Source organism: Drosophila yakuba, chromosome 3R, assembly GCF_016746365.2.
Source record: "Drosophila yakuba strain Tai18E2 chromosome 3R, Prin_Dyak_Tai18E2_2.1, whole genome shotgun sequence".
In the NCBI taxonomy this organism is placed as follows: domain Eukaryota; kingdom Metazoa; phylum Arthropoda; class Insecta; order Diptera; family Drosophilidae; genus Drosophila; species Drosophila yakuba.
In genome coordinates this window covers 10,016,721-10,044,071 of record NC_052530.2, presented here as the reverse complement: position 1 = coordinate 10,044,071, position 27,351 = coordinate 10,016,721, and the positions used below count along the sequence as shown (strand labels likewise).

Sequence of the window (27,351 nt, the reverse complement as noted above, 5' to 3'; positions counted from 1 at the left end):
ACACACCCCATCACAGTCACTCGCATGAATGCACCCGAAATGCTCACCCTCACAAATGCAAAAGCACCCGTTCACACACCCACGAGTAAATGATTTGAGGATCCAGGAAGAGTAATCTTAAAATGAAATTATCTGCGAATTTTTGGAATTGGAGTACCGATTAAATTAGTTTGACAGACTATGCATTTTTCACGGAAGTGAGCTTCAATCTATCCACTCACGAGTATCTTTCTCGCGTAATGCAATCAAACGAGTTTTTACGGAATTATGGCAGTTAATTACAAGCAATTAAGGTCGGAGATGAGCTCTTCGATCCATTCATCCATCCATCCAACACTCGATAGACCGAGTAGTTCGCATCGAGGCGCAAACAAATCAGAAAGCTGTGCAAATAATAACAATAATAACACCATTACCACAACGGCAATCATCATAATGCGCAATTTTAATAATTTCATTCCGCTGTCAGTCATAAAAATTGGTTTGCATTCATGGACCAGCAATGAATAAATGCGTGCATTGCCAAACGCAATTCTCTTTAAAATGTATTCGCAACAGAAATTAATTAAAGTCAAAAGGAAAAATGTAGCGAAAAATCTTTTTATTTAATGAATAAATTTAATAATCACAAGTAAAGAGTACTGAAATCGAAAAAAAAGACCAATGCGACTCGTTTATATTACAATTATCGAATCTTTCTCCGGCACGTTGTTTAAAATACATTTTTTGTTTGTTCGCAATGCAGTTTCCATTCACGACATTTATTCGCTTGCGTGCGAGGAGTAACAATTTGTCGAAAGTATTAAAATTCTTTTATTTGCCAATCTCATCTGTTTGGTATGATCAAAGTTTCCCATCTGTGTGTAACCAATTTTCTTTTTAATCGCTCTGAGCTTGATTATTTGTTTTGATTTGTGTGTTAAATGTTCATTGTACACCACCACACCTTTTGTATTTTGTGTGTTATTTTTATAAACCAAACTAAGCATTAAGAAAACCTACATCTATCCCCTTCCGTTTAGTTGAAGGTCAGAATATACGAAACCGAGCGTTTGCAGACGCCTATTAGAATCCAAATATCGAAGTCGAGCCAAGAACTGGCTGGGTCCGAAGATGAGGACGAAGGTTCTTGATCCAAGTCGAAACGATTTTCGTTGGGCCCCCAATTAAATGCAATGTATAAATGTATGCACCTTGTATTAATTTATTTTTATGTACAATAAATTTATCTTAAATTAATCTTAGTCCTTATTTTAGCAACAACCAATCGACTTTATTTAAATAAAATGAATCTGATTTTTGTAATCTCATTATTTGTTCGTTTTTTATTTATTTATACTAACTAATGCAACACCAAAGTTTTACTCACCCCTTGTCGAGTTCAATATCTTGCACCAAGTTCTTTCCATTTTCCTTTACGTTGGGATGGTCGAAAATAACATTCTCCACAGGTCGTACTTTTTGTGTTAACTGAATAACCAAAAATATTGCAGTTATTTAAACCTAGAAACGAAATTTAAATTGACTGCTTACTAATAAATGGAGGCCGTTCTGAGTTAGCAAAAATAATAATTAGCTTAAACACGTACACTTATCTGGAGCTTAGGTAAATACCCCTGATACGTATCCCAATCGAAACGCATTAAGTAATTCAGTAAGTTATTTGTTTAAAAAACGCAACATTTTCTTGATTATTAGCCTAGTAGAGAATTGAGTCATGAATTACCGTCCTTGCAGAAAAAGTTAGTTAAACTAGCCAATAGTTTTATAATCTTTATTCCCATTATTCCCAAAACCAACCAAATCGCATATGTATGTAACTATTTAAACTTAAATATCCATTGAATTCCCTATTTTCGCTCTAGCTCTGTCTCGTGTTTGTGGCATTTTGTCCATTTTGTTTATATTTTATTAATAGCAATCTTCATGGAGTTGTTTAAGCAAGAAAACTGAAACAAAAAGCCGGCAAACAAATATAACGATTTATACAATAATTATGAATAATGCAGAGCAAGTAATTTATAGAAAATACGAAAACATTAAAAACAAATGAGAAAAAAAACATACCGATGAGGGGAAGAAAGCATAAGTAACACATTATGAATGAAACAAATTTATAACGAATAAAAACAATTTAATTGCGAATGCGTGTGTGCGTGTTAATATTTATTCATACTCGTATTCACGTGTATTCAGTTTTGTGTGCCTTAATACTTTTTGCAGTTGAGTTTCCCATTAATATTGCATTGGGCATTATTATTAATATTGATTTCGTTCATTGTATTTCCACTTTGTCGCTGTGTGTGTGCGTGCGTTAGTATGTGTGTGTGCCATGCCTTGTGCAAACGTTTGGATAATTTCCTCTTTGTATGGATGGATATGGAACAATAAAACATGTTTTTCCCCCCATATTTTTTTTGAGTTCTGATTTATTCATGAAAGCGCAGTGCTCTCAGTTTTCCCCGTCAGCACTCCTCTCCCCATCGTTATGAATTTTTTAATGCTCTGCGCAGAGAATACCACCCACCATTCATCCCATTGTTAGTTGATTGAAACCAATACTTTTTACACATGCAGACGGCAGATTTTTAACCGTCGAGCTTAGTAGATACAAATATCGGCATCGGTTTTGGATCTCATCAACTGGCCACGCCCACTTTACAAGACACACACCGCCCACCCAGCCACAAACACTCACTCAATCACACCAACAGACTTGGCATATGCTTCAATTTGAATTTGAATTTGAATATTACTTTGAATGCGAATTCTTTTTAAGTAATGTCTGTGATTTGTGTTAACCGAACTTAGTACTAATCATTCACCAATTTCCACGTATGAGATTCTTTCAAGCGGTTCCAAAACACCAAGTGAAGGGCACCGGAAACGAGTTCAAACGAGGATTTGAATAAAGAAAGTCTTTTCGAATCGAGAACATTATAATCGAAAACCAATTCTTCCGACAGTGGAAGCAGTAACACAAAAGTGCTGCCGAAGTATTTTTTAGTTGAAGCCAAGTCGATGCTTATAAAGAACATTCGAAGCTATTTTATTTTAAATGTGTTTTAGTTTTCATTACGTGGACTTGGTGAGCAAACCCCATCCAGCCAGAAAACCCCCCGTCTTGCTCCTCTCTCTCTCACTCTCTGTCTCTTGTCTCTCTCTAAATATATATATATATATATTATATAAACGCATACTTGTAAATTGTTTAATTGATATGAATTGATTGATTGATGACTGACCTTGAATATATATATAAAATCCATCTATACGACATGTATACCTTATATTAATGACTATGAATATTTATGTAAAGGATTACATTTTACTTTCTCTTTTGATGAACTTTCAATGATGTAATAATAAGCGAATGAACTGAATTGAATTTTTACTTTGATATTTATACCTCCAAGCATACACACATTCACACCCGCAATCACATATACAAATATATCTCTATACGTATTTATCCTGCCGGAAGTTGCTGCCGTTCGTTCCTCGTTCGTTCGCTCGCTCGTTCGCTCGCTGATTGATGATTGATGATCGTGGTTTGCCAATTACAATACTACCTATATATACTATATATATTCCCCACACACTCTACAAAATTTCGATGAGCTGAGTCATGATTTGTTATGTGGTGCAAGCGGCATACGAACGTTTTATTGGAGTTTTACTTTCAACTCATTTTCGTTTCGATACTTGCGTCCAATATATCTACACACACTCACATACACACACCCACACACACACTATATATATAAATAATTATTAACCAAAACGATGACTTATCCTTCAATCTAGCCACTAGTGTACGCTTCATCCAGTGCATAATGTAATGTTAAACTGAATGTCTTTCTTGTGATAACCAAAGAGATAAGTCCCACAAAAACCGAAACTCTAACTTCATCTAACACGATACAAACCTGTCCCGCAAAAAAAAGACTGAAGTACACTTGAATACAATCTGAACACGGCACACCATACATTTTCCGAACCTTTGCTCCCCGATCATGGCACACACTGCGCATACTTGATATTAACAATTCGCCTAGCTGCACCATCGCTCACTAGCTACCTCTCTCTTGCACTGACGCGAAACAGATGCCACTGAAAAACTCATTATAAAATAATTAAGCAAGCAATTAATAATTTCACGTTCAATTTAAGTTTGTAAATGAATAAATGTTTCCCCAACACCCCCACGCCACCAGCACCACAAGAGACAAGAGCAACAAACAGCCGAAACTTGCAACACAACCAACCCAACTAAAACCATCCAAACCTGCCCAAAAGCCCCACTTCCCTTTCCCCATCCCCCCGCCTACAACTGTACATTTTTTCAACACTTTTGTTGTCATAGCCTCTAAGCCAAGCATAATTACCCGTGCATTTTAACACTCTTAGCCCTTAGAGCTTCAGATGTGCACCACCTCGTCCTCGCACCCCCAAAAGTAATTTACATACGGCAACAACCGACTTCGTTTTAGCTTTTTTTTCGTGCTGTTGCCAACTAGTTGGAGAGAGAAAAAGTTTTCAAACTATACGTACATACTTTTTGCGTTTCAGTTAATTGCAATTTCAAATATTTTAGCTAGCAAAAAAAAATAAACATAAATTGACTGAAATTGAATTAAGTATTTCACCTGCAGCCATAAATGAAATTATAATTTTGTATTATTATCGATTCCATCTCACTCTGTGTCTCTATCTGTCTCTGTCTATCGCCCGTTTGTTGTTGTGCCTTGTTTAAAGCTGTTTTTCTGCATTGGCCCAGTTCATTTCGCTTTAATTATCAGAATTTATAAGTTTTCACCTTGCATTATGATTTCACCAGACTGTCTCTCTCACCGTTTTTGCACCAATCTTGCACAAATAATACAAACTAATACTATTTAAAGCTCGTTGCACTCCGCACCTTTTGATTGAAACTATCTATCTGGTGTTTTTAGAGTAGGCATATTAGAGATTTTCTAGATGGGAAAGCGCCTTGTGAGCTATCAGGCATACAGCAACGTCTTTCGGTTGCCGAAACAGCGTAAGTACTGATGAAAGCTGCCAGAAGAATTCCATAAATATCGCATTCTGTTATGCATTCAACTCAAGACAGGGCTTAAGTGCGAAGCGACCTGAATAAGGCCTGATATGATTTATTCCCCTCGATAGTTGACTCTTACGTCATTGCCTTCTTATGGCCTCGTTATGTGTGAGCCTCTCCTTCAACGGCGCTTTAATGGCTCATTGCATTGACAAACACACGTCTACAGGACCTAGACACACAGACACACAGACGAACGGTCTCGAGTCCGGGAAAGAACACATAATGCCCCAGCATTAATTTTATTATGTCTTCTGCTGGACTTCTTTTGCGTCCTCCCACGACATTTGCCTGCTGCTACTCGAGCGTGGAAAGGCAGCTCGGAAAATGCCATGGAAAATTATTATCCCATTCAATGGAGACGAGTCGCAGTAGTACCCTATAAAGGCAATGAAAACAAGCCAAGTAGTTTTTTATGCTGTTATTAAAGTAAATATTACTAAAACAACAATTGGAAAACTAGACGAGAAATAGACAATGTTATATGTATGTTATACAAATAATTTAAAATATTTTATTGCCTAAGAGGTAACTGCAGCCCAATGCTCCGAAATTAATAAATTTTATTATTTTTCTGCTCCGTTATTTCCGTCGGAGAGTTCTCGAGTTTTCGCTGCATTTGTCGAGCGGCATGCAGTTTTTATTGTATTTCGTTATAAGTTCAATGCTCCATAAATTTCCCAAAATGGATTTATGTTGCACTACCGCCCTATCTTCAGCATTCCCTACTCTCCCCGAAGTCGTAAATTATTGCGTGTGCATTTCCGCATCGAGTTCATCGAGCCAGTCGAATGCCCATCGTCTTAAAGAGCTTAATTCAGCCATTTGGCAATGAGTTCTGTCCTAGAATCAGAAAACAATTTGAATTCCAGCAGAGATGACGTGGCGGCAGGAAAGTTTAATTCTGGGCCACAGGCCACGTGAACAAAACAACTCGAAGACCATAAATTCCTGCAGCTGCTGCAGTGCAGCCACTTTTGACACCACCGCCCATCGCCCATTACCCTACGCCCTACGCCCTACGCCCACCGCCCTCCACCTGCCCTGCGAACTAATGACAAGCCACGCAAAATGAAGAAACAATGCGCGCATAAATTATCCTCAAGGCGGTGCCCAAAATTGCATAGCAATGGCTTGGAAGCGAATACTAAACGTAACGGGAAAAAAGAATCTCAACTGACAGGGAAAAGCCGTGGAAAAGCGGGGCATTCAAAGAGGAAAATGGCTGGTGCAGTGGGATTAAGGAAAACAATGGCGCATCAAATTACAGCTAACAACAAACAGCGATTCGAACTCGCCTTGGCAGACAACTGCCACGCCCATCGACCGAACTTTGCATTGTCGTGGTTCGGTTTTTGTTTCAAAGTGCCACACGCCGTATACGCAATTTGCAGCCATGTGTTTGCGATTGTGCGCGAGTGTGAGTGCGGGGCTATGTAAGTGTGAGTGTAAGGGGTTTTGGTGTCTATTGTAATTTGGCGCTATTATTAAAAATCCTTTATGACGCCTGGCAGTGGCAGCAGCAGCAGCAGCCGCCGCTCAGATTTCAGTAAACGCATTCTGTGCGCTCTAATTGCGCCATTAAAAGATGACAAACAAAATGCCCCAGTCTCCAGAGACTACAGATTATTCCATACTTTTCTCGCCCCCCAAGATTTCTGGAGTCTGGAATCTCTGGCTACGCCGCAAATTCTGGTTTCGAGCCATAGTCCATAGCCTTACAGGGCTTCCAAGACAAAGGCGACGAACAACGGCGAAGGCAAATGGCATTTAATATGCTTTTTATGCGTTGCCGTAGCTTCTCTACTCCTTGCCTCAAATTTTTTTTCGGCACTTTAGCGCGGATGTCATAAATGGCATGCTCCATGGAAAAGTAAAGTTTCCGCCGGCTGTACCACTATAAATGTAATTTATGTGTGCGTGTACAGCTCTGCGTTTGCAGGTGCATTTTATTTTTTAATTTTCTTCGGGCAAACACAACACATGAAATTTGAATTTTACGGGCCCGGCTTTCTCTCTGACGGCTGGCCACGTAAAATAGTAAATATACACAGCTAGTGGCCGTATAACTAACTCAAACACGGACCCCTTTGTCTCGACTTTTTCACCTTTCGGCATCATCGCATCCGCACACCTGTGCGTTGATGCAGTGCATGTGTGTGTCTAAACTGCGCTTAATATAGTCACTTTACAATACAACTACAAATGCAGCAGAGTGGGATTAAATCATAAGCGTTGGCTTGCCTTTGTGACATTTTAAAAGTGGCACTGCGGTTACATTTCCTGCAATACTTGTTAAAGAGCTTTCAACGAATCTAAAACTTTTTATTTACGTGAACTGAAGCCAAATAAATTAAATGGTCCGGGTCAAATTTAAGAGAATCCTTAGTAATAAACAGTTTGAAAACGCCCTATTAGGCGAAACTGAAAATTCGAAGCACTTCGTCAGCGTCCTTAAAACAAACCACATTGCATATAATAATAAACTAGATCACATTATTAACTTGTTTCCAAAAAGGGCTAGAATCATTCAATCCCTTTTAACTGCACTTAAAACCGCAACCTTTGGCTCAGATACCATGTTTGGATTAGCCTTCGCTGCCGCTTATGCGGCCTTATTGAAAAATTAAACTTGTAATAAAATTTAATGACTTGGCGGTTTTTAATAAAAAGCGCCAACGCCTTAACCAACAGAAGCGAGAGGAAACGCCCGCAATTTAAGCGCAAATTTGTGTTCATAATCACAATTTTGGTACCTTTTTTTTCTTCGGCTGCCCGTGCGGTAATGACCACACAGAAAATTTTTGGCTTTCCCTCGACCTCTAAGTTGGCGCGGTGCGTGCAATAAAAAGTAACGAGGCTGTTAACATTAAGGCAAACGTTTGCCTTTCACTTTGGTCAAGAAGTCAGACGGAGACTGAACCAAAAATACCTACAGACAGGGGACTACGAAGGCTCAAAACTCAGGACTCAGGACTACGACGATGGCGATGGCCATGGCGACTCATCGACGTTAAGTCGGGGCGTTAATATTTAAATTTATATTGCGGCCGGACTCCGGTCACGGCAGTGGCACGGTCCCGTTTGGCCATCAATTCTGCGTTTAATGCCTGCGCAAATATTTGCGCAATCAGCAAACAAAACAAACGCAGGCCAAACCGCCGACTGTCGACTGTTTAAGCAAAGCAATTGACCGTTGCCCAGGACACTGGGATACCGGTATATACAGAAGATACATACACGCATAAAGGGGATAGCGGCCAAAAACAGTTTATAGGCGGGAAGGTGGGTGATGAGAGCGACACAGCCACAACATGTATTTCCTGTTGACCCGTGTTCGTGTGCGACGTGAAAGCGGAAGTCATCACAGGTGCGAGGGACCCTTTTTTCCAACGGTCCCGTGCTGTAAATATCTGTGTTAATCATTTAATTAAACTGCGCTCGCCGTGCATATTTTTCGGGCATACATTTCGGTAATTTATGGCGTGATTTGGGTTTCGACAATTACTACTTCAATATGCTATCTTTTATGGGCCATTAATGCGTATTTACAACGGGGCGTATGCGCGATGTTTGCGTCGCGCGAATAAAGCGTTGCATACTTTTTGGGCACCTTTTATGCAGAACGACAAATGGAGATCTATTTAAAACCGACAATACAAAAAAATACCATTAATTTAAAATGCAATGTGCTAAATTATGCATAACTACTGCGTACTTTTGTGTACTTTTTCGGGTTTTTAGTGAAATCTAGTAGGTATATAATGCCTCATTAATATTTCAAAACGTAAACTAAACTTGTAGTGTACAATTACAAAATTTAACTGAATAATATTGAAAATACTAAATAAAACGGGTTATATAGATGAAAAATAATATAATGCAAAACTATTACGCTGTGTTTGCAGTCCAACGAGAAGTATGTGCAATATTATTTGCACTGCCAACCATTTTGGGCATCTCTTATGCACTTCAGCAACGTGCAATTTTATTTAAATCTGAAATAAGAAAGTGACAGCCCAGCCCCACCCACGCAAATTCCGTAAGAAAAGAAAGAAACCCGTAAACATTCTTGCACTTTCGCAGCGGCAGAGCCGTAAAAGTTTTCGGTAAACGCATTTCAAACACTCGCCGAGATAGTTATTACAATAGTGCACAAAGCACAACAACAACACAGCTGTGCGTGTGGACTAGTGGAAGGGGGTTGGAAAAGTGGGCTGGAAAAGTGTGTGGGTGTGGTGGGCGGTGGGCGGTGGGCAGCAGCAGCTGCGGGGAAAACTTGTATCATTTTCTTGAAATGAAATGCAGAGCGAGCCGGACCATCTTCCCATCGAGAACAGCACAAAGTAATATTTACAAAAGGAAATTCGTTTGAATTTACTTTTTTTCCTCGCCATTTGGATTTTGTAGTGTTGTGTATGGCAGATAGAAGCCATTTTTGAAGTGCAGTTAGCATTGATCGGTGTGGGTGTGCACTGGGAGAAAAGCTTGAAAAGGTTGATAATCTTATTATGAAAAATGAAGTTAGTGGTATGATTACCGTCATGTTCTAGAACATCGTCAAATTTGTAATGAATTGCTCAGTACATAAAATGGAATTTTTCTTGAATTAATGGTTACTTGTGGTGATTTTTGTCCCGTGTAAATTGGCGGCTAGTGAGTTCTGTGATTGGGAGGGCGGATGCAGCCGAGCTTAGCGGAAGTCTGGCTGCAACTGTCGTTGTCGTTGTCGCTGTCGCTGTCACCGCTCACTCTGTATCTGCATCTCTGGTCCCTCTCTGCTGGAGGAACCCCCTTTCAAGTCTGGAAACCAAATTCCTCTCCGGCTGAACTCAACATCCGCCGGACAATTGATGAACGCCTTTGTTGTTGTATGCAGAGTGGATTCCAGTTGAACTCCAGTGCCTGTCGTCGTTCTCGTCCAAGTTTCGAGCAAGTTCAGTTACCATTTGCCGTGTGGAAAACTTTGTGCAGTTGACAAACGGGAGAAGGGCGGGTGAGGGTGAGGAAGAGGTGGTGAGGGCGGATGCTCAGCCATTTTTATCCTAAAGGTCCTGCGGATCGTCGCCTGATGTTTTTCGTTTCGTTTCGCGCCAGCAGCAAAAGTGCCGAGTTCAAAGTTTTGTTTACAAAGTTTTCAAATTTTTGTGGCACTGAGTTGAACTTCCGCCGAGCGCACCCATTCCTGTTCCCATTCCCGTTCCCATTCCCGTTCCCATTCCCATCCCATTTCCCCATTTCCGGCTGCTGTTGATGATGTTGCTACCGCTGTTCCGCCGCTCTCAGATTTTTTTGTGGACTTTCTTTGGGCAGCAGATGGTCTTCGATTCGCAGTCATCCATCATTAGCCGCAATTATGTGGCAGGTCTATTAAATTTCCATCAAATTGCGAGTGTAGCAGTAACTAAATGATGCAGAAAATGCTGATGCAATGCCAGCAGCAGTCGGGTGTGGCACTCGAGCACTTCGACATGCAGACACATCCTGCGGCTCCTTCAAGTCGTCATGGCGCGTAAAATTATGTCAATGCCTGTCAACTTTTCCGTTGAGCCAAGTTGCTCGACAAGTGCACCCTGTAGTGTCTTTGAGAGTGCATTGAGTGAGCAACTGAAAGTTTTCTTTAACCCCCAACCCCTGGCTCCTTTTCCACTACCGCTTTCATGTATGTATGTGTGTGTGTGTGTGTATGCGTATGTGAGTGCGTTATTGACTATGCATAAAGTGCATTTACAGTGCTCCTCAGACAGAAGGAGGCTGCTAGGGTAAAAGAATATAAGAGAACAGTTGCGCTTACTGAAGTCGCGGGGCGGAAACTTTTTTAATTTAATGTAAAAATTGCCTACCACGCAGCCTCAAACAGAAGTCACGAAAAGTCCTTAAATGCGACAACTTCGTTTAACTTAACTTAATGCAAACTTGGCGCTCGCTTTTTTCCAAATTAGCCTGGTTAATTAGCGTTATATGCATGTGTAACTGTGTGTGGGTGTGCCATCGCTTAACTTGCAGCTAAATTTAATACGTTTTCGCTCGCCAATTACCCCTTACCCCCGCTCGCCTGCAACTGCATCCTTGCATGAAATACCCAACGAGTTTACTCCCGAAAAGCACCTGCAGCTATCCCTAATTTAAGTGGAACGTTTTGCACATTAATTGTCTTGAAGCTCACAGGGCGCTGGCCAAGATCTGGATAAGATTGCGCACCTAGATTGTGTAAATATTAATGTAGTCCGCGAATGCACGAATATACAACCTACTTTTATACCTTTCCTAGCACCTGTACGTGAGTCGAGCTTAGCTATATGTATATATGAATTACCAACTGAACCGTCCATCGGTTAGTGACCAATAAACACAGTAAAGACAAATGTCAACGGACGCACTTCCCGATTCCCCCAAAGAATACCGAACACTAACACTCACACCACGACACCTACGTATACTCTTCTTAAGCAAAAATATTTAAATACTTATATCATACACAACTTATATGATAAGTGTCTACTCTTTTCCTTTTTCGTCTCTTTTTACGCTCTGACATTTCATTTTCCGACAACAACAACCAACCAATCAACCAACCAACCAACCAACCAACCAACCAAAATGCGCATTTAACCAACACATGCACACCACAATTGTAATGTGAACCACCCACCAAAACACCACCCACTCGACAACCACAACACCACCACCAACAACCAACAACAACCCCCCGAAAAAAAACACCACAAAAATCAGAGCGTTCCGGTGCTTCGAACATTTGGCGGTCATCACATCGCGTAGCGCGAGCGGGAACGGGACGTGGGCGGGGCCAGCTCGCCCTCGACCACGATAGCCACGCCCACCGGTACGCCGCCTCTGCTGCCGCCGCTGCCCAACACTTTTGTGGCCATCAAGACAAAGTCCGACTGCAGCAGCAGCAGCCACAGCAACAGCAACAACAGCAACAGCAACAACAGCCTGACCCTGCACAGCGGCAACAACAGCTTCAAGTCGAGCGGTCACAGAAAGTCCCCTCAGCCGCCCCCGCTGCCCATGAAAAACGGCGCCAAACAGCAGCAGCAGCAACAGGAGTCGCACTACCAACACTTGAGCTACCAGCAGCATCCCGGCAGCAACGCACGCAACACCCTGGACCGCAAGCAGACGAACAACACTGGCGGCGACTACTGCACCCAGATCAATCCGCACTATCTGCAGACCTTCGACAGCCTGGACCACTACAGTGTGGCCACCATGCAGCAGCAACCGTTGCGCAGCCAGTCCAAGTCGCAGATCTACAGCTACGGCAGCAGCGGCACCGCCAGCGATAACAGCAACCACAACCAGCAGCATCTGCCGCACCAGCAGCATCAGCACTACCACAGCAGCAGCAACATAGCCCACATCGAGCACCACTACCATCCGCAGCACGGCAGCATCCGCTACAGCCACCCGCACGTGCAGCAGCAACATCAGCAGCAGCAGCATCAGCAGCATCAGCTGCAGCAGCAGCAACACCACAGCCTGAAGCACACCAAGCACGGCAAGGGGCACAAGAACGGCAAGCACGGCTCGAAGGGCAGCAGCAGCAAGTCGCAGGACGACTTCAAGGTCCTGCACAAGCAGCAGCAGCAACATCAACAGCAACAGCAACAGCAGCTGCAGCCGCCAAAGTGCAGCGGCACCAGCAAGTCAGCCAAGCGCAACGGTTGCGGCAACCAGGTGTTGCCGCTGCCACCGCAGCAGCAGCAGCACTACTCCAGCTCCAGTGATAGCCTACCATTTGATAATAACTACTATTAGACACCAGCACACACCAGGCACACACACACACACACTAACTACCACGGAGGGTTGAGGGTGTCCCAAGAGTAGCAGTCGAACTCATATTTTCCTCACTAAATTGAAACTAATTTAAATTTTTGTTATATCTCTTTTGCAAAATGTAGATCTGCTCACAAAAAATTAAAACTTGAGATTTAACAATATATTGAATTACGAGCAGAAAATATGGCCTAATGAGTGTTTCCTATTAATATATATTCAGTTATTCCAATTAAATTGGTAGAAAGGCTTAGTTAACTGAAAAATACCCCTAACATTCCTATCCATTCACTTAATTGGACAGGTTTTGATTACATTGTTTTAATTGAATTTTGCACTTTTAATCAATAGAACTGAAATAAGATATATATTAATCGAGTAATCGCGAATCTGAATTCGGGAGCATTTTCGGGACACCCACTAAATACCTGCATTAAATGAACGCACACACCCACAGACTCACACTCGTTCATGTGTGTTTGCCAAATGGTTGAAAGTATTCACTTGATTGGGCGAATTCGCAAAACAGAATTTTGATCTACAAGATGCATTCTTGATTGCAATGCAGACTTGACTTTGCGGCTGCCGGAAGGGGATTCCAGGCATTTTTACAGCTGCCGCATTCACACAAAAGGCTTGGGAGGAGATAAGTGTTTTCGAGTGCCAACTGTTTGGGCATTTTGTTGTTTTCGAATAATAGTCTCTATAAACTAATTTAGTTCGTAGCGAATGTCAGAAGGCAATTGAAAGACCATTGAGATGGCATATGCAGCTTATTGTTAATTGTGTATATAGAATGTATAAGCGTATGAACCTAGTTACATCTATTGTAGACTTAAGCCAGGCCCACCACTTCCTGACCCCTGACCCCTTAAGCCAAAAATTGAAAAAAAAAAACCGTAAAACCCAAAAAAAGCTCACCAGCCACAAACTAAGCACCCAAAAGCAGACCGTGTTTTGCTCCCAACTCGGCTAATCAGATTTTGTTTATTTGTTTCATTAACGAATTGCTTGAAATATCTGCCAACAACTCAACTCAAACCACACAACAACATCAACAACAACAACATCGACACACCACAAAACCACACTGCTTCCAACACCTCCAGTCGAGTTCCCAGGCCAGAAGCAGCGGTCACGACGAACTGGGCAACCTGCTCTGGCAGCAGGATTCCTGTGAGTTCCTCGAGCATTATCCCTCCGATTCCAGCTGCCCAGTGCCGCCCCTGCGTCACTGCCACGCCCCCGGGCATGGGCATGCCACCAAGACACTGACCAGACGCAATGCGGATCTATTTAGCGGAGATCTGGGCATACCCGAGATCAACACTCACGTGGGCAGTGTGGTGCACACGTTCGAAACGCTGGCTCTGCAACGTCGCCTGGCGGAGGAGGAGGATCGCCATCCGGAGCGGGAGCTGAGTAAGTATGAGGCCAACGGCGGCACCACCACCCAAAGCAAGTACAGCCAGCTGAAGCGCCGCTCGCAGGAGATGCGCCAGCGGCTGGTGCAACAATTGCACCGCCAGCGTTTGCAGCAGCAGCAACAACTGCAGCAGCAACACGAGCCACACCTGCAACATCAGCAAATCGCACGCTCACGAACACAGTCGCAGCCACAAAAGCAGCCAACCATGCACGAGGGGGTTTTGACCAACAGTTGCAGCACCCAAACACTGGCCTCCAGCTTTTGGCAGCCATCCCAGCGAGTGGATCGCTCGCGGGAGCAACTGCAGCAGTCCACTTTCGAGGACTATCGCAAGAACTTGTTCGGCACCCTGCGAAGACACGGCAGCCTCGAGGATAATGATGAGTTGCAGGACGAGTCGTTCATAGTGAATGCGGCTTTCGATGAGATATTCTCCTGCTACGATGACGAGAACGAGGATGACAAGGGCACCCAGACTCAGACCAATACCGATGATCTCTTCGAGGACGACCATATGCTGGTCAGTCTGAGCGAACTTGATGACGAGGTGTTTGCCAGCCGAGCGCAAACGGCCTCGACCACGCCCACCGCCAGTGCGGGAATGGGGGCTGGGCGAACGCCCAAACACAGCACGCCCCAATTGAACCTGAACAAGTATTCGGCTCCATCACCGCCTCGCTCCCGCACACTCACCAATCTCTTCGAGCGTTTGAAGTCGCAGGACAGCAGGACGCTACAGAAGTATGCTGCCGATGGGGCGCTCAACAAGACAGAGGACTTCAATAGAGGCTCCACCGTTAGTAAGTCCTTTGTCCAGCAGCTGAGAAAGCCCTCTCACAAGCAGAAACGAGCGCCAAGGCCACCGCCCAAGCCACAATCCCGCTCCCAGGTGGCCATTGCCCATGTGACACCCCTCCGCAAAGCACTGATCTTCCCCAAGCGATCCAAGTCCTCTAGCGAACTACTCCTTGACGATCTGAGCGTCCAGGCGCGTAAGTATCAGCGAAAGATAGAGCAGGGATCAGCGCTGTAGACAGGAACAATGGGCACCCAGTTATGCACCTGTTTCTCACCTGTTGACCAGCCATTTGCCCCCACCTAGATAATAAATTGATTTTTTCGCATTTCCGTTTACCCAGAGGCGACGCTTTTGTAGAATAAGTGACCCCCAAACCCAAACCAAAGTAAACGACCCGACCCCTACCTTCGATTCCGATCAAGACCCTCTTATCGAACCTGAAACCGAACCCGAACCCGAACCCGAACCCGAATCCGATGTAGATGTGGAGCAAGTGCAGCTATCCCGCCGCCATAATGGAAGACAAAGATACGACCCGAAGCAAGCCCAAAGAGAATTGAGCCATACGAGGAATAGAACCGAAGAACTAAACTAATTTCGTAATTCGTACCGGTAGTTAAATTAAGCCAATTACTCGAAACTGCATGAAAATCAAATCAAAAGATGACTAACCATATTTATAAATACAACCATATACGAGTATAAATATACATACATACACATTACTGTACAAATAGGTTCGAAGATGCCCCGAGCGCGGGTTAGATATGGAAATAAAAATCAAACGACAATTCGTGCTCTCAGCCTAGTTATTTACGAGTACACGTTTGTCTCTTCAATTATAATTTAAATTCATCTAAAGAATATACCATGCAAACGCGATATACATCTTACATTATACGGATATATATAGCATATAACTGCGTCACTTGTTGTAACTTTTAGGATAATTGCAAGTCAAAGCAAATGTAAACCAATTACAAAAAGAAACATTACTAACTCTTACCTGCATGCAATAAAAAATCTGAAAAAGCAATACCGATTGAATAGTGTATTTTTGGGTCGTTAGAATTGAAAGATTTCTGAAGCCAAACTGATTTTATAATATTTAAATTTTTAATTTATCAATTTAATTTAAATTATAATTCGAAAGAAATTCTATTGTACAAAAACTGCAAGCTTTATATGGCCTTGAGTCTTTATAAGGATACAATTTGGAAGAACAATGACAATGGAATCATCGGTTTTCAGATGTCAAATAGCAGGCTGTCCAATTATTGGGCTACTGTGTTGCTGGCCGAAGTTCCATTTAAGCAGGAAGACAATGCTGGAAAAGGAATTCCGGAATGGTGTTTAGTAACAAAGAAAAGCAGTAAGTACGCATACAAAACCTACCAAAGCTCCTGATGTCCTGATGCTTATCTCCCGTAAGATGAGCGTTATAAATCGGTGTGTCTGGTGCCCAAGACTCGTCCCGTCCACAAGCCTTGGCATAGATATCTATTACCTCGCTGATTTGCTTTGGCCGAAAACGGAGCGGTACAGCTCATCACTGTCCGGTTTCGTGACGCATCTCGTGCTTTCGGAGCTGTCCCGCCCGTGTAAAAGTCTTTTCGCACACTTGACAGCGGTGCAGGCGTTCGCCGGTATGGATCCGCTCGTGACTCCTGAGGACACCCAGCTGGGCAAAACGTTTGTCACAATACTTGCAGGCGTAGGGTCTTTCGCCAGTGTGTGTACGGAGATGGAGCTCCAGCATATAGACCCTGGAGAAACTGCGCTGACAGAAGTTGCACAGATGCGGACGTTCCTCTGTGTGCCTGGCAACTATGTGGCGTCGCAGGTTGCTAGATTCCACAAATCCGCGTCCGCAGTGCGGGCACTTGTGCTGCATAACCTGCTTGTGGCGCCTCTGATGAGCTTCCACTGCTCCATTTGTCCTGAAGGTCTTGGGGCACTGGTCACAAATAAAGGGCCTTTCGTCGCTGTGCAAACGAATGTGGCTTGCCAGACTAGAGGCGGATTGCAGGCACTTACCACATTCCAGGCACTCGTGCTCACCTTTAGGGGCCTTGGAATGGGAGCAACTGTGGCCCTGGTAGCTACCCAGTTTCGTAAAGAATCTCCTACACTCTTCACAGTCAATAATAGTTACTGAAGCATGGACTTTTTGGATGTGCCGACGCAGTACTTCCGATTGCTGGAAAACAGCGCCACAGTGCTGGCAGTTCCACCGTGAAACTTCAATAGGTTCCTTTTCGGGATCCTCCACGGCGGAGGGCTGTCCAATATAATCGCTGGGATCAATAATAATTATTTCCTCTGAAGCCAGGAGTTCTGATGTGTCCATTCTTATCTCGGGAGCCCCATCGCCTAACTTCTCGGCGTCCGCGCACTTTTTGCGAAACTTGGCGGCGATGAGAAGCTCATTGGTGCACTCCTGGCATAAATACATTGGCTGCACATCTCTGCGGTCTACCTGATAAGAGCAATTGGAAATATATCGTCGAATTTATAAACTTACAGCGGTAAAGACTTAAAGACTTACCTTTATGCCGCCACACGTTTCCAACAAGGTGCACAGGTCCACTTGCATTTCCTCCACGGTCTCATAGATGTCCACCAGGAGTTCATCCTGTTTAAGGCAAACTCGGCAATGCAATTCACTAGATGGTTGCGACATTTTCGTTAATAAATGTTTAAAAATTGAACTGCCAAATCAAATGGAGCTACCACAATTATCGATAAAACTTGCACCGATAAGCAACCAAACAGCTGATTACACTGACCCACACATTTAGAGAAAATTATTTTTTTATTATAGTAATTTATATAACAGTAATTAACGAACGTGTGTGTATATATTTAAATAAACAGCCAAAAAATTAATGTATTTTAACTTTACTTATTCCAAATGTTACGTTGTAACATTCACTTAGATAAGTGGGAAAACTGTATTTCTAAGTACATTTTAATGCTCCGTTAATCGGATTTCAGTATCTGGTTACATTGTGGGACTTTAGTGTTATAATTGGAGCTTTGACGTTGAAAAACTCCTCCTTGTTGGTCGGAAATAAAGTGCGAAATCATGCAGGCACAAAATGCAGTTGCCGGTGCTCAAGTAAGAATAGACTTTTAAAAAAGAATTCAAACAGCAAAAAAGAATAACGTAATTCAGCTTGCGAAAGCCAAAGGAAAATGCGTATATTGCGCAGTCGCAGCGGAAAGGATCTGTCAGCGCTGCGGGGACTTCTACTGTTCCAAGGACTGTCAGCGAAAGGATTGGCTACGTCATCGTTACATCTGCATCCCGCTGCCCGCGTTGGTTTATCCCAATGCATATAACGTGTTCCAGAGCGACGGGGAAACAACTTTAGAGGGGTCCTGTTCGGTTAATGCTGATAAATCAGCAGTTGAGGCTTCGCCACTCCCCATCAATCGATCAGCCATTATTCCGGATCTGAAGTGCGATAATGCCGGCAGTATCAGGCTCACTGCAGCCAATAATGATGTTCCCATTCCTCTTCATACATCCAATAGCATATCCTCGAGAAACAACGATACCAATGGAAAACAGAAAACCATTTCTCCTCCAAATGCGAACATGCCGCCCAGCGGGGGTGTGGTATACATTGCTGCATTCTCATCCAGTAATCGCTGCTATATTCGCGATGCCAGCGAATCTGCAGACATAGCATTTGTCCGAGTTTGCCAACAGGTTTGTATGCATATAGTCAATTCTGGGAATTTCAAGGAAACTCTTAGAATCGAATTCGAATACATAAATATGTACGTGCCTTATAGCATGTTATAAAAACGAATAATATCAAACGAATAGCTTTACATGTAAAGCGATTTGCTAGTGGGATACCTAGTAAATACTAGTTTTAATGAAACATCTAATTTTGAAACATCAAAACACTTATTAACACGACTATTTCGAATTAAAAACTGTTGTATCTTCACAGGTTAATACCACAGCTAAGAATTTGCCTAAAATAAATAATCCACCACCAGTTGGATTCTGCCTAGCTCGTCATAATGACAAATATTGGCGAGCGAGGGTGTGGAAATCCGGTAAACAAAAGTACTGCTTATTATTGGTTGATCTTGGAATCGTAAAGCCTGTAACTTCTTCCGATTTAAAGGCTATAAGTTTTGAGTTATTATCTCTGCCTTGTTTCCTCCGCCTGGTGCAGCTTAAGAATGTATTGAATTATGACTTTTCCAATGATGTCATTGCCTTCCACTCGCAATTCGTGGGTAAGAAATATATGCTAACATATATAAAAAGCCCTGGATGTTACTACGTGGACCTAGTGGACACGTTGTTTAATTCTTCGGTCAATGAAAAGATAAGAGCATTTATCGACAATATGAAGTCGTTAGGAAGTCCAAATTCTGGCGTTAAGAATGAGACGTCATATTCCTCAGATGGTCCGCAACCTTCACAAGTTGATCAAGCCATTACAATTTCAGCAGTCGAAAGTTCTCAGGCTGTGTCTCAATCAGCTGAAACCATGGGTCAAAAAATATTACAGAAACCCGAAGAACAGAATGCGTGCGACAAAAAAAAGGACACACTTAAGCAGCATGTTCATCTAACAGGACAGGAATCTATATACGATTCCGATAAAGTTGATCAACCAGAGCCACAGATTGATCCTCAGATAATGAGCGATGCATATGAAAGAGAGAAAAATTCCGTCCCTGATGACCATTTAAAGAATGATCTTATTAAGAGGATTATTGATCAGGGTATCAATAAGTTAGATCCAAGAGAAATTGTAAATGAACATTTGCTTTCCCACAAAAGCACCAAGGATGCAAATATACAAATATATTCTACTGATGTTCGAAACGATAATGGAAAGGTAACTGCTACAGATAATAAAACTATAGAACAGGGTACTGAAGGAGCCTCATATAATGAAGTGGGCTTTAAAGATGAGAATAAACCCACATTCCCCGCTGATAGGGAAACTAAAACTACTCCGAACACTGCATCAAAACCAAAGGATCAAGACATAAAACAGTTCTTAACACAGTGCTTATCATCAAAAACTAACTATCCAATAGAATTTCCAAATATTAAGGAACAATTGGAAAATCTCTCTTTCTATAAAACTAGCGCTCAAGAAAATGAAATTGTAATGCCGAAAATCGAACCTGTGCTAAAACCTGTGAGTATATATTATTAAATTACATTAAAATGGATTTAAACATGTATTATTAGCCTTTTGAGCTGCGTAGATTTTCCATTGAAACTAAGGAAGGCATTGATGTCTTCGTTGTGGACAGTTCAAAAAAATATCGTGGAATTTTTGGGGCTTTTGACAGCAACTACGCCTCCGAATTTTCCACCTTGCACTCTCGCTTATCAGAAATTACAGATTGCCAACCTTATAAGCCAGTGTAAGAATATTTATACTTATTATTTTGTCCCAATCTAAGATTTTATTTCATGATCATTTTTGAAAAGTCTCAGGGAATATGTTCTTGCCCGATTTGAGGGTTCCTGGTATCGCGGCAAAGTGGAACAGATTATAGTTGTTCCACAGCAGCAGACAAAGTACCGAGTAATGTACCTGGATTACACAAACGTAGAGGACATAACTGAGACGGATATACGTCGCTTTCCGTCAGACCTCAACACTCCCTGTGCCACAAACCTTTGCGTGATTGATGGTTTGAATATTACACACTTTAATTGGAGTATAATATTAAAACAATAACTTTACAGAATTCCCGCACAAACTGAATGCGGCACAGATTTCCTATCTGTCGGAGGCCTTGAAGGTTCATCAGCTGGTTCATATAGAAAGTGTCAACTATCTCAACCATATAGCCGTAATTAAATCGCGAAGTCTAATTCAGAAGCTGCTGAGCTTGTCTGTACACCACAACTAAGTCTGGGCAAACTCACTACAATGGAATTCCGAATAAGCATTTCGTTTGATGATTTTAAAAACATTTATATATAAATAAAATTCAATAAAATAACAACGTTAAAGGCTGTTAATACACAATGTTATGTTCCCTAACTATTGATGCCGTTGATTTACGATTTTCAATTGAAATTTACACAACAGGATTACAACAGATTGAAAAGACATGCACAAAAGGTTTTAGTTTGTTTGGTTTTAGGTTCTCAAATGTTAAAAATGGTAGTGGAAGCGGGTCTACAACGACAAAGGCACTGTTTGGTGTGGATCTAAGACTCTGTCTAAGGCATTAGGGGTTCTTTTTCATTGTCATCTCGTGGGCGGTGCGCAGACGTCGTCTCAGTTCGTTCGGAAACCGGTCATAGCACTTTTTGCACACTGGCTTCTCGTCGTACTCGTAGAATTTTGACTTTTGTGTCATCTTTGTGTCACACACGGAGCACGCAAAGTGGTGCACACACCAGGCCTTGTTCAAGGCAGTGAAAACTGTAGGCATAATAGAAAATGTGAAATAAATAAGCCCATAAAATAAATCAATTAAGTTACTCACCATCGCCTCCAATAACCTGGTTGCAGACGAAGCACAGGTTGCCAAACAGCTGATGATAGTGCGTCTCGCAGTAGGCCAATCCCCGCTTCTCGTAGTGGCGGTGACCCAGGAAGGGCTTCTCGCACTTGGCGCAAACGAAATGCTCCACATGCCAGTGCTTTCCGAGCGCCGTAACCACCCTCTCCTCAATCGGCCGACGACAGGCGCCACATATGGGAATGCCCATTTTATCGTGACAGCGCAGACAATAGAGCTCGTTCTGTAGAGAAATAATTAAATATTTATGTGCTTTTCATATATAATTTCGTTAATTTGTTTGAAACCCACCATATCGTTAGCAGCCAATCCTGGCCGGCTCTTGACTTCCCGAGCAGTGGAATCCAATTCGGTGCCGCAGGCCGTGCAACTGAAGTGATAGCCGTGGTACACTTCACCCCGGAATCGCAAAGGTTCCTCGTCGATGAGGCCGCTGAAAAGAAGTTAAATTATCAACATGTTCTCACTCAAAGAGCCGTTGAAACTTACTGGCATTTTTGGCATACATAGCGGCCGGTAATCTCCGCCTTCACCTTGGCATTGCACTCGTGGCACAAAGCGCGGTTCTGGTTCTTGATGAACCCGCAATCAGCCAGCTCCTTGGCGCACAATTGGCAGCGGAAGCACTGAGGATGCCAGCTAGCTGACATGGCCTTGATGACCCGTCCGATGACGAACTCGCCGCACTTGTTGCAGCAGGGAGCGAAGAGCACGTGAAAGTCGCGTTCACAGTACTTGCGGCCCTCGAACTCGTAGAATATGCCATCCTGGAAGGGTCGGAAGCACTGGGCACATCTGGAAATTGTGAATTAATAAGCGTATTATTTTAACAAATATATTTCAATTTACTTACACAAAGCACTGTGTGTGCCAGAGTTCTCCATTGGAGTTGACAATCTTCTCAGTGGGCTCGAAGCCGTCGGCGCATCGCGTGCAATGCATTGCACTCAGCGACATGTTCGCTGCCTGGACTCTGTGAATTCAGGAGAAGAATAGGGATTAGTTGGCGTTAAAAACTAACCATTTTAAAGGCCATTACACTTCAGCCTTGGAATACATCATGGTTATAGCTTGAGCGCAAAGAAAAACGACTTTAAGGCAGGGCGTGAAGTGAGAAACTGGACAAAACAATGAGACTTATCGCCTGCCGGCTCTGTTGACGCTGGCTGAATCATGTTTCCTTCGAACGCGCAGCCAAAAAGCTTTCTGGCATTCCGTGGTCGTTTAGCTTTCATTACAGAGGGTTTCGTATGGCAGTTGGATATCAAGCGTGGTACGCTGCAGATGTGATGACTTGGTGAGATATCGTTTCGTAAGAGGTAGATATACATACACATATATATACGACAAGTTATCAGATTCGCGTTAAGCTGGAGAAAAATCAATCACTATTTGGTAATCCAACATTAAAAGCAGCAGCACCATTTAAAAAATGTGTATATTGGTAGCTGTCAGTTGGCTTTTTTATTTGGATTCTAATTTTATAATTCAAATTCAACGAATATTACGAATATGATTTTCTTTCCCTGGCGCAGTTCATCATTTCAAAAATATAGTCGCTCTCCTTTAGTATTCAAAAATGGGTTGGAAATTCTAGCTTCCAATTCGAATTGGGTTTGCCGCCAACACAAAAGCGACCCACTCATCATAATCAAATCCGACGAACTCACACGCACAAGCGAATAGTAAACAATACACAGACACGCGCTCACACACACAGGCACGCTCAAGTGGCGGCGTTTAAAAATAAATTTGAATGTGGCCATGACGTCATCGATGGAGTAAACATCTGGCAGGAAAATTGCATTAAATGGGGGTCCAAAGCGCCCGCATCGCTGGCGGAGGGTTAACGCTGAATGAGGGCATGAATTATTGGCATTGCTAGCCTTAAATAGTTATATTTCGTAGTTGTTTGCGAAATGCGAGTTTATGCGAATGGATAAGGATGGCTTTTGAGCTGCAAAATGATGCAATAGGTGGGCGTTTCGAAGCCAAGGACGTTAAGAAACTGGGGCGGAACATTCTGCTTACTGCACGGGCGGCATTCTGTGGGCTTTTCTTTTTAGTTTCTTTCAACTGGCTTTCACTTGCGAATGGCACCTGTTGCACCTGGTCTACGTCGTTTTCAGATCACGGCGAGCGAAACACTGCAAAAACATATAGAAATGATCAATCTGTGGCTTCTGGCTTAAAGCTCTGTTCGCTTGGCGGCTTTCTAGCCAAATCCGGTTGATTTGCAGCCAAGAAGACGATCTGCGCAGCGCTATCGCAGCACAAAAACAACAATGGGTATTGCCAAAATAGGCAATTCTCAGGAATTTGACGCGTTTCACTTGATAATATTCACGTTTTAAGAACTGCATTTCACGTAAGAGGTACTGTTTACCTGCAGAGAAACCGTTTTAATTACAGCCACTTCTTTGTGCACCTAAATTAACTTCATTTAATTAACAGCTTCCGTGGAAAAAGACTCCGAAAAGACTGCTCTGGTTTATCACTAAAAAATCCCTGTAAATACCTGCCTATCGATAGCTGTATCTGTTCTTGTGACAGGTAGCCCTGAAAATCAATCGATAACGTACAACTACTGAGCGCCAATTTAAAAACGATTTTCTGAACATTTAACGATTAGCTTGTGCTAATGAACAAAAAATGTACTAAAGGAGTTTTACGATTTAAGGCGCCTGGCTTATCGCAGTGTGGCATTTTTGCTTCTTTGTCTTACCTCTTATCAGCTGCTGGCCAACTGCTGTTCTTTTTGAAAGCAGTTTCGTAACGCGCTCTTATCAGCACACCGCATTATACTTATAATTTCACGTACTATTTGTTTGTAAACAAGCTCTGTTCGCATGCTAATTTAAGCTGCAGGCAGGAAACCCCTCTAGCATTGAATTTGATTGATTTTCTTTTTGCTATGCTTCACGCCAAATGGGAAAATACATAAATAAATGTGCAGCCAAACTACATTAGATTTCAATGCCTCAAATGCGATATCAGTTTCGATGAGACTTATAATTAGAAAATATGAATTGATAAGAAAATCACGAACTTGTAATAATGGTAAGAAAACCACAGTCAATAGAAATGAGGAGGAGGAACCAGTTTAAGTTATTTGTTCAAATAATGTTATATCACCTGTGATTTGCATTTCTTTATAAAGAACAAACATATTGAAGTGCACACGGTACATGCATGTAAATGCATTATTTGTTTGTTTTAATTGTTTCCCCGAATGTCTGTTTGCGGCAAACTTCCGCCTCGTGGGTGTGAGGGTCATATTTCCGAAACACCCCTCGCCGACTTCCGCAATGTGAAAGGAGATAAAACACCAGCTGCAGTTTCGAATTGTGCTTTATTTGTATCTGATTCATATAGTATAGTACAGTATAATATAGTATTGCTTGGTTTTATGGAGCGTTGTCCCGTTAAAACGGGTTGCCAGGCGAATCGATCAGCGCGGCGCTCTTTGTTTATCAATCTCACTCTTTTGTCAGTCGCCTTTATTTATTATTAAATGAGTTTTTTCCAGCATAACAAAAAACAAACAAGGTGGCCCACAAGGCCGCCGGTTGTGCGAGCGAGACGGACGAACAACAAGCGCCATAAGAACGAGATCCAATACCATCCACAATCTAGCACTGAAAACTATGTTACCCCACATTACAGCAAATGTTTTAGTTACCAATTAAATTCTGCTGCTAACAAATTAATTCGTATATCTACTTCCATTTCCATTTTCCTTATGCTTATCCCGAATTTAGTTTATTTCAACGTTTGCTCTAACGTACTCAGGCATTGAATTGGTATGTGTAAGTGGTTTCTTTCGGTGCACACTGTCACATGCTTGGAAAAGGTGGTGGAACCTGGAAACCGGGGACACCGAGGAACTGCGAGACTTTCGGCACGTAGCAACGCGTAGCTGTAAGTTTATTACGCATGATTTTATGCTGTTGTTTACCAAAAATTCGCCAAGGCAAGCCCCCATCCACAAACACATCCACAAGCTGACGAAGCGGTGACTCGGGCGTATGAGCAACATGCTGAAGCATATGGAAATCGGTATGGAATGTGGGCAGTTTCCACGCCGGATGCAGTGCAGTTGCAGTGGGTGTCTAAAAATAAATGCAATTATGCTCTCTATTATTGCAGCTGCGTTCCAAAGCCGGCAAACCAGATGGACAACTAGTCCCTGCCGCTAGCAGAGGAGCAGGTTGGAATTTTTCAAGGGGGTTTTTCCATTTAAACATTTAGTATCAGTCAATTGCATTACGAAAATGTTTTGATAGTGTTATCAACTGGCACTGCTGCTGCAGGTTTTCTAGTTGGATCTTTGATCTATTTAGGACATTACTCTTCTGGAAACAAGCCAAACCAAAATGATCTGGATGTATTTCTAGCTAGACTAAATATACGGATTTCATTACCCACAGACGCCTTTGTGAAACGTGGGTTCCTCTTGGAGCTGAAAACGATTGCAGCTGCATGAAAAGCTTTAAATCCGAGCTTCCAAGCTCGTCCATTCATATTTTTGGTCGGTTTCTGGGGCCGACATAAAAAATTCCAAATATGCGATGGCATTGCATAAAAAACGCAATTATAGCCGCTGACCGCGTCCGCATTGCATTTGGGCCTTGTCTTATCGCCATTCGTCGTTGTTTATCGTTATTGCTTGAGTCAGCTTATCAAGAAATTTCGAAACTGAAATCCACCTTACGGGGGGTTTTACTTGAACTGAAACGGTTTACCTCGGCACGTGAATACAATCAAAAAATTCCGCTGCCCCCAGAAGATACAGTGTGACCTCTATAACCCGAAGCACTTAGCAAAACGTAACGTTTATTTGGTTATTTGTTTTGAAATAATTAGATCCTAGATTAGATGACAGTGTATATATAATGTACTGGCTAGACTTTTATGGCTGTAAGACAAAGTTGGCAGCAAGCTATTATAACATGAACTTTTCCTAACCGAAAATATACATTTCTCTTAGAACACAGGTTTTTCGAGGCCAGACTGTAAATAATTGAATTCGATGTGCGTGGGCGCCGGAAGAGGGGAAAACCCGGGGAGCAGTGTGCGATCCGGTTCCCGTGGGCAGTGAATTTGGAGCGTTGGCACCGCACCGGCAGGCAAGAAAGGGAAAAAACGAGTAAAAAGCGAGTAAAAAACGAAGCATTCGAAAGCAATTTTCCCGCCTGCCAGTGTTTGCATTTCATATGCAGTCCGCCGAAGCCAAAAGCCAAATAAATACATTCAATTGTTGGCAACGCGTCACCATTTTGGCGCCTGGCAACAGCGAACTTCAGCGAACAAAGGCAGGCGGCGAAAATGTTGGACAATTAAAACCGAAAGCCAACGAAAAATCTGTGTGCACATATTCGAGTGGTATCCCCACACCAATGCAGTGCCGACGACCTGTTGTCGCCAAGGTGCGATCGTTAAGTTTTATCTTTCGGACCCATTACAAAGTTCATTACCGGGGCAAATGCTGTTCTATTCTTGGCTTCTCCAAGCTGGGTGATTCTTAGAAACTGAAAGCATTTCTATATTATTGTCAGGAGCCACACAAATTCCAGTCTCCACCAACAAGTTGTCATAAATATAAGTATGTATGCACATATGTATGTACAACCAACTTGAAAATATTTTAAATACAAAAATTTGGAAAATTTGGCAATCTGCTGCTAG

At 42.5% G+C, this 27,351-nt stretch overlaps 5 protein-coding genes and 1 long non-coding RNA gene across 9 annotated transcripts in view; 4 read left to right on the top strand and 2 right to left on the bottom strand.

Moving 5' to 3' along the window:
- LOC6536217 (irregular chiasm C-roughest protein-like) overlaps nt 1-12,883 on the top strand; it is a 68,755-nt gene extending 55,872 nt beyond the window's left edge. Inside the window, 1 exon segment of the mRNA XM_015192122.3 lies at nt 11,837-12,883. Coding sequence (XP_015047608.1) covers nt 11,837-12,883 — 1,047 coding nt within the window.
- A 1,514-nt stretch (nt 12,884-14,397) lies between these two features.
- Nucleotides 14,398-16,168, top strand: LOC26534895. Its single transcript, XM_015192123.3, has one exon. The coding sequence runs from the start codon at nt 14,398-14,400 to the stop codon at nt 15,364-15,366; it is 969 nt and encodes a 322-aa protein (XP_015047609.1). The 3' UTR covers nt 15,367-16,168.
- On the bottom strand, nt 16,169-17,903 carry LOC6536215 (zinc finger protein 239). The gene is made up of 3 exons (XM_002096770.4): nt 17,681-17,903; nt 16,528-17,611; nt 16,169-16,459 (listed from the first exon to the last, which is right to left on the bottom strand). The coding sequence occupies exons 1-2, from the start codon at nt 17,813-17,815 to the stop codon at nt 16,682-16,684; spliced, it is 1,065 nt and encodes a 354-aa protein (XP_002096806.1). The 5' UTR covers nt 17,816-17,903; the 3' UTR covers nt 16,169-16,459; nt 16,528-16,681.
- A 215-nt stretch (nt 17,904-18,118) lies between these two features.
- Nucleotides 18,119-21,158, top strand: LOC6536214. The gene is made up of 6 exons (XM_002096769.3): nt 18,119-18,253; nt 18,311-18,850; nt 19,101-20,315; nt 20,369-20,547; nt 20,615-20,820; nt 20,876-21,158. Exons 1-6 carry the CDS (start codon nt 18,221-18,223, stop codon nt 21,040-21,042), a joined length of 2,340 nt encoding a protein of 779 aa, XP_002096805.2. The 5' UTR covers nt 18,119-18,220; the 3' UTR covers nt 21,043-21,158.
- Nucleotides 21,159-21,226: 68 nt separating this feature from the next.
- On the bottom strand, nt 21,227-24,175 carry LOC6536213 (LIM and senescent cell antigen-like-containing domain protein 1). 3 transcript variants are annotated; one of them, XM_015192121.2, is made up of 7 exons: nt 24,050-24,160; nt 23,695-23,810; nt 22,517-22,636; nt 22,153-22,458; nt 21,955-22,096; nt 21,628-21,886; nt 21,227-21,563 (listed from the first exon to the last, which is right to left on the bottom strand). In XM_015192121.2, exons 2-7 carry the CDS (start codon nt 23,706-23,708, stop codon nt 21,367-21,369), a joined length of 1,038 nt encoding a protein of 345 aa, XP_015047607.1. In that variant the 5' UTR covers nt 23,709-23,810; nt 24,050-24,160; the 3' UTR covers nt 21,227-21,366. The 3 variants fall into 3 exon arrangements, with proteins under 3 accessions (XP_015047607.1, XP_015047606.1, XP_002096804.1); XM_015192120.2 differs by lacking the exon at nt 23,695-23,810 and having other exon boundaries at nt 24,050-24,175; XM_002096768.3 differs by lacking the exons at nt 23,695-23,810; nt 24,050-24,160 and adding an exon at nt 22,703-22,844.
- On the top strand, nt 22,927-26,683 carry LOC120321861. 2 transcript variants are annotated; one of them, XR_005561588.1, is made up of 4 exons: nt 22,927-22,982; nt 25,193-25,584; nt 25,642-25,722; nt 25,813-26,683. It is a non-coding gene; the product is annotated as an uncharacterized LOC120321861 (long non-coding RNA). The 2 variants fall into 2 exon arrangements; XR_005561587.1 differs by having other exon boundaries at nt 25,637-25,722.
- The last annotated feature ends 668 nt before the right edge of the window (nt 26,684-27,351 follow it).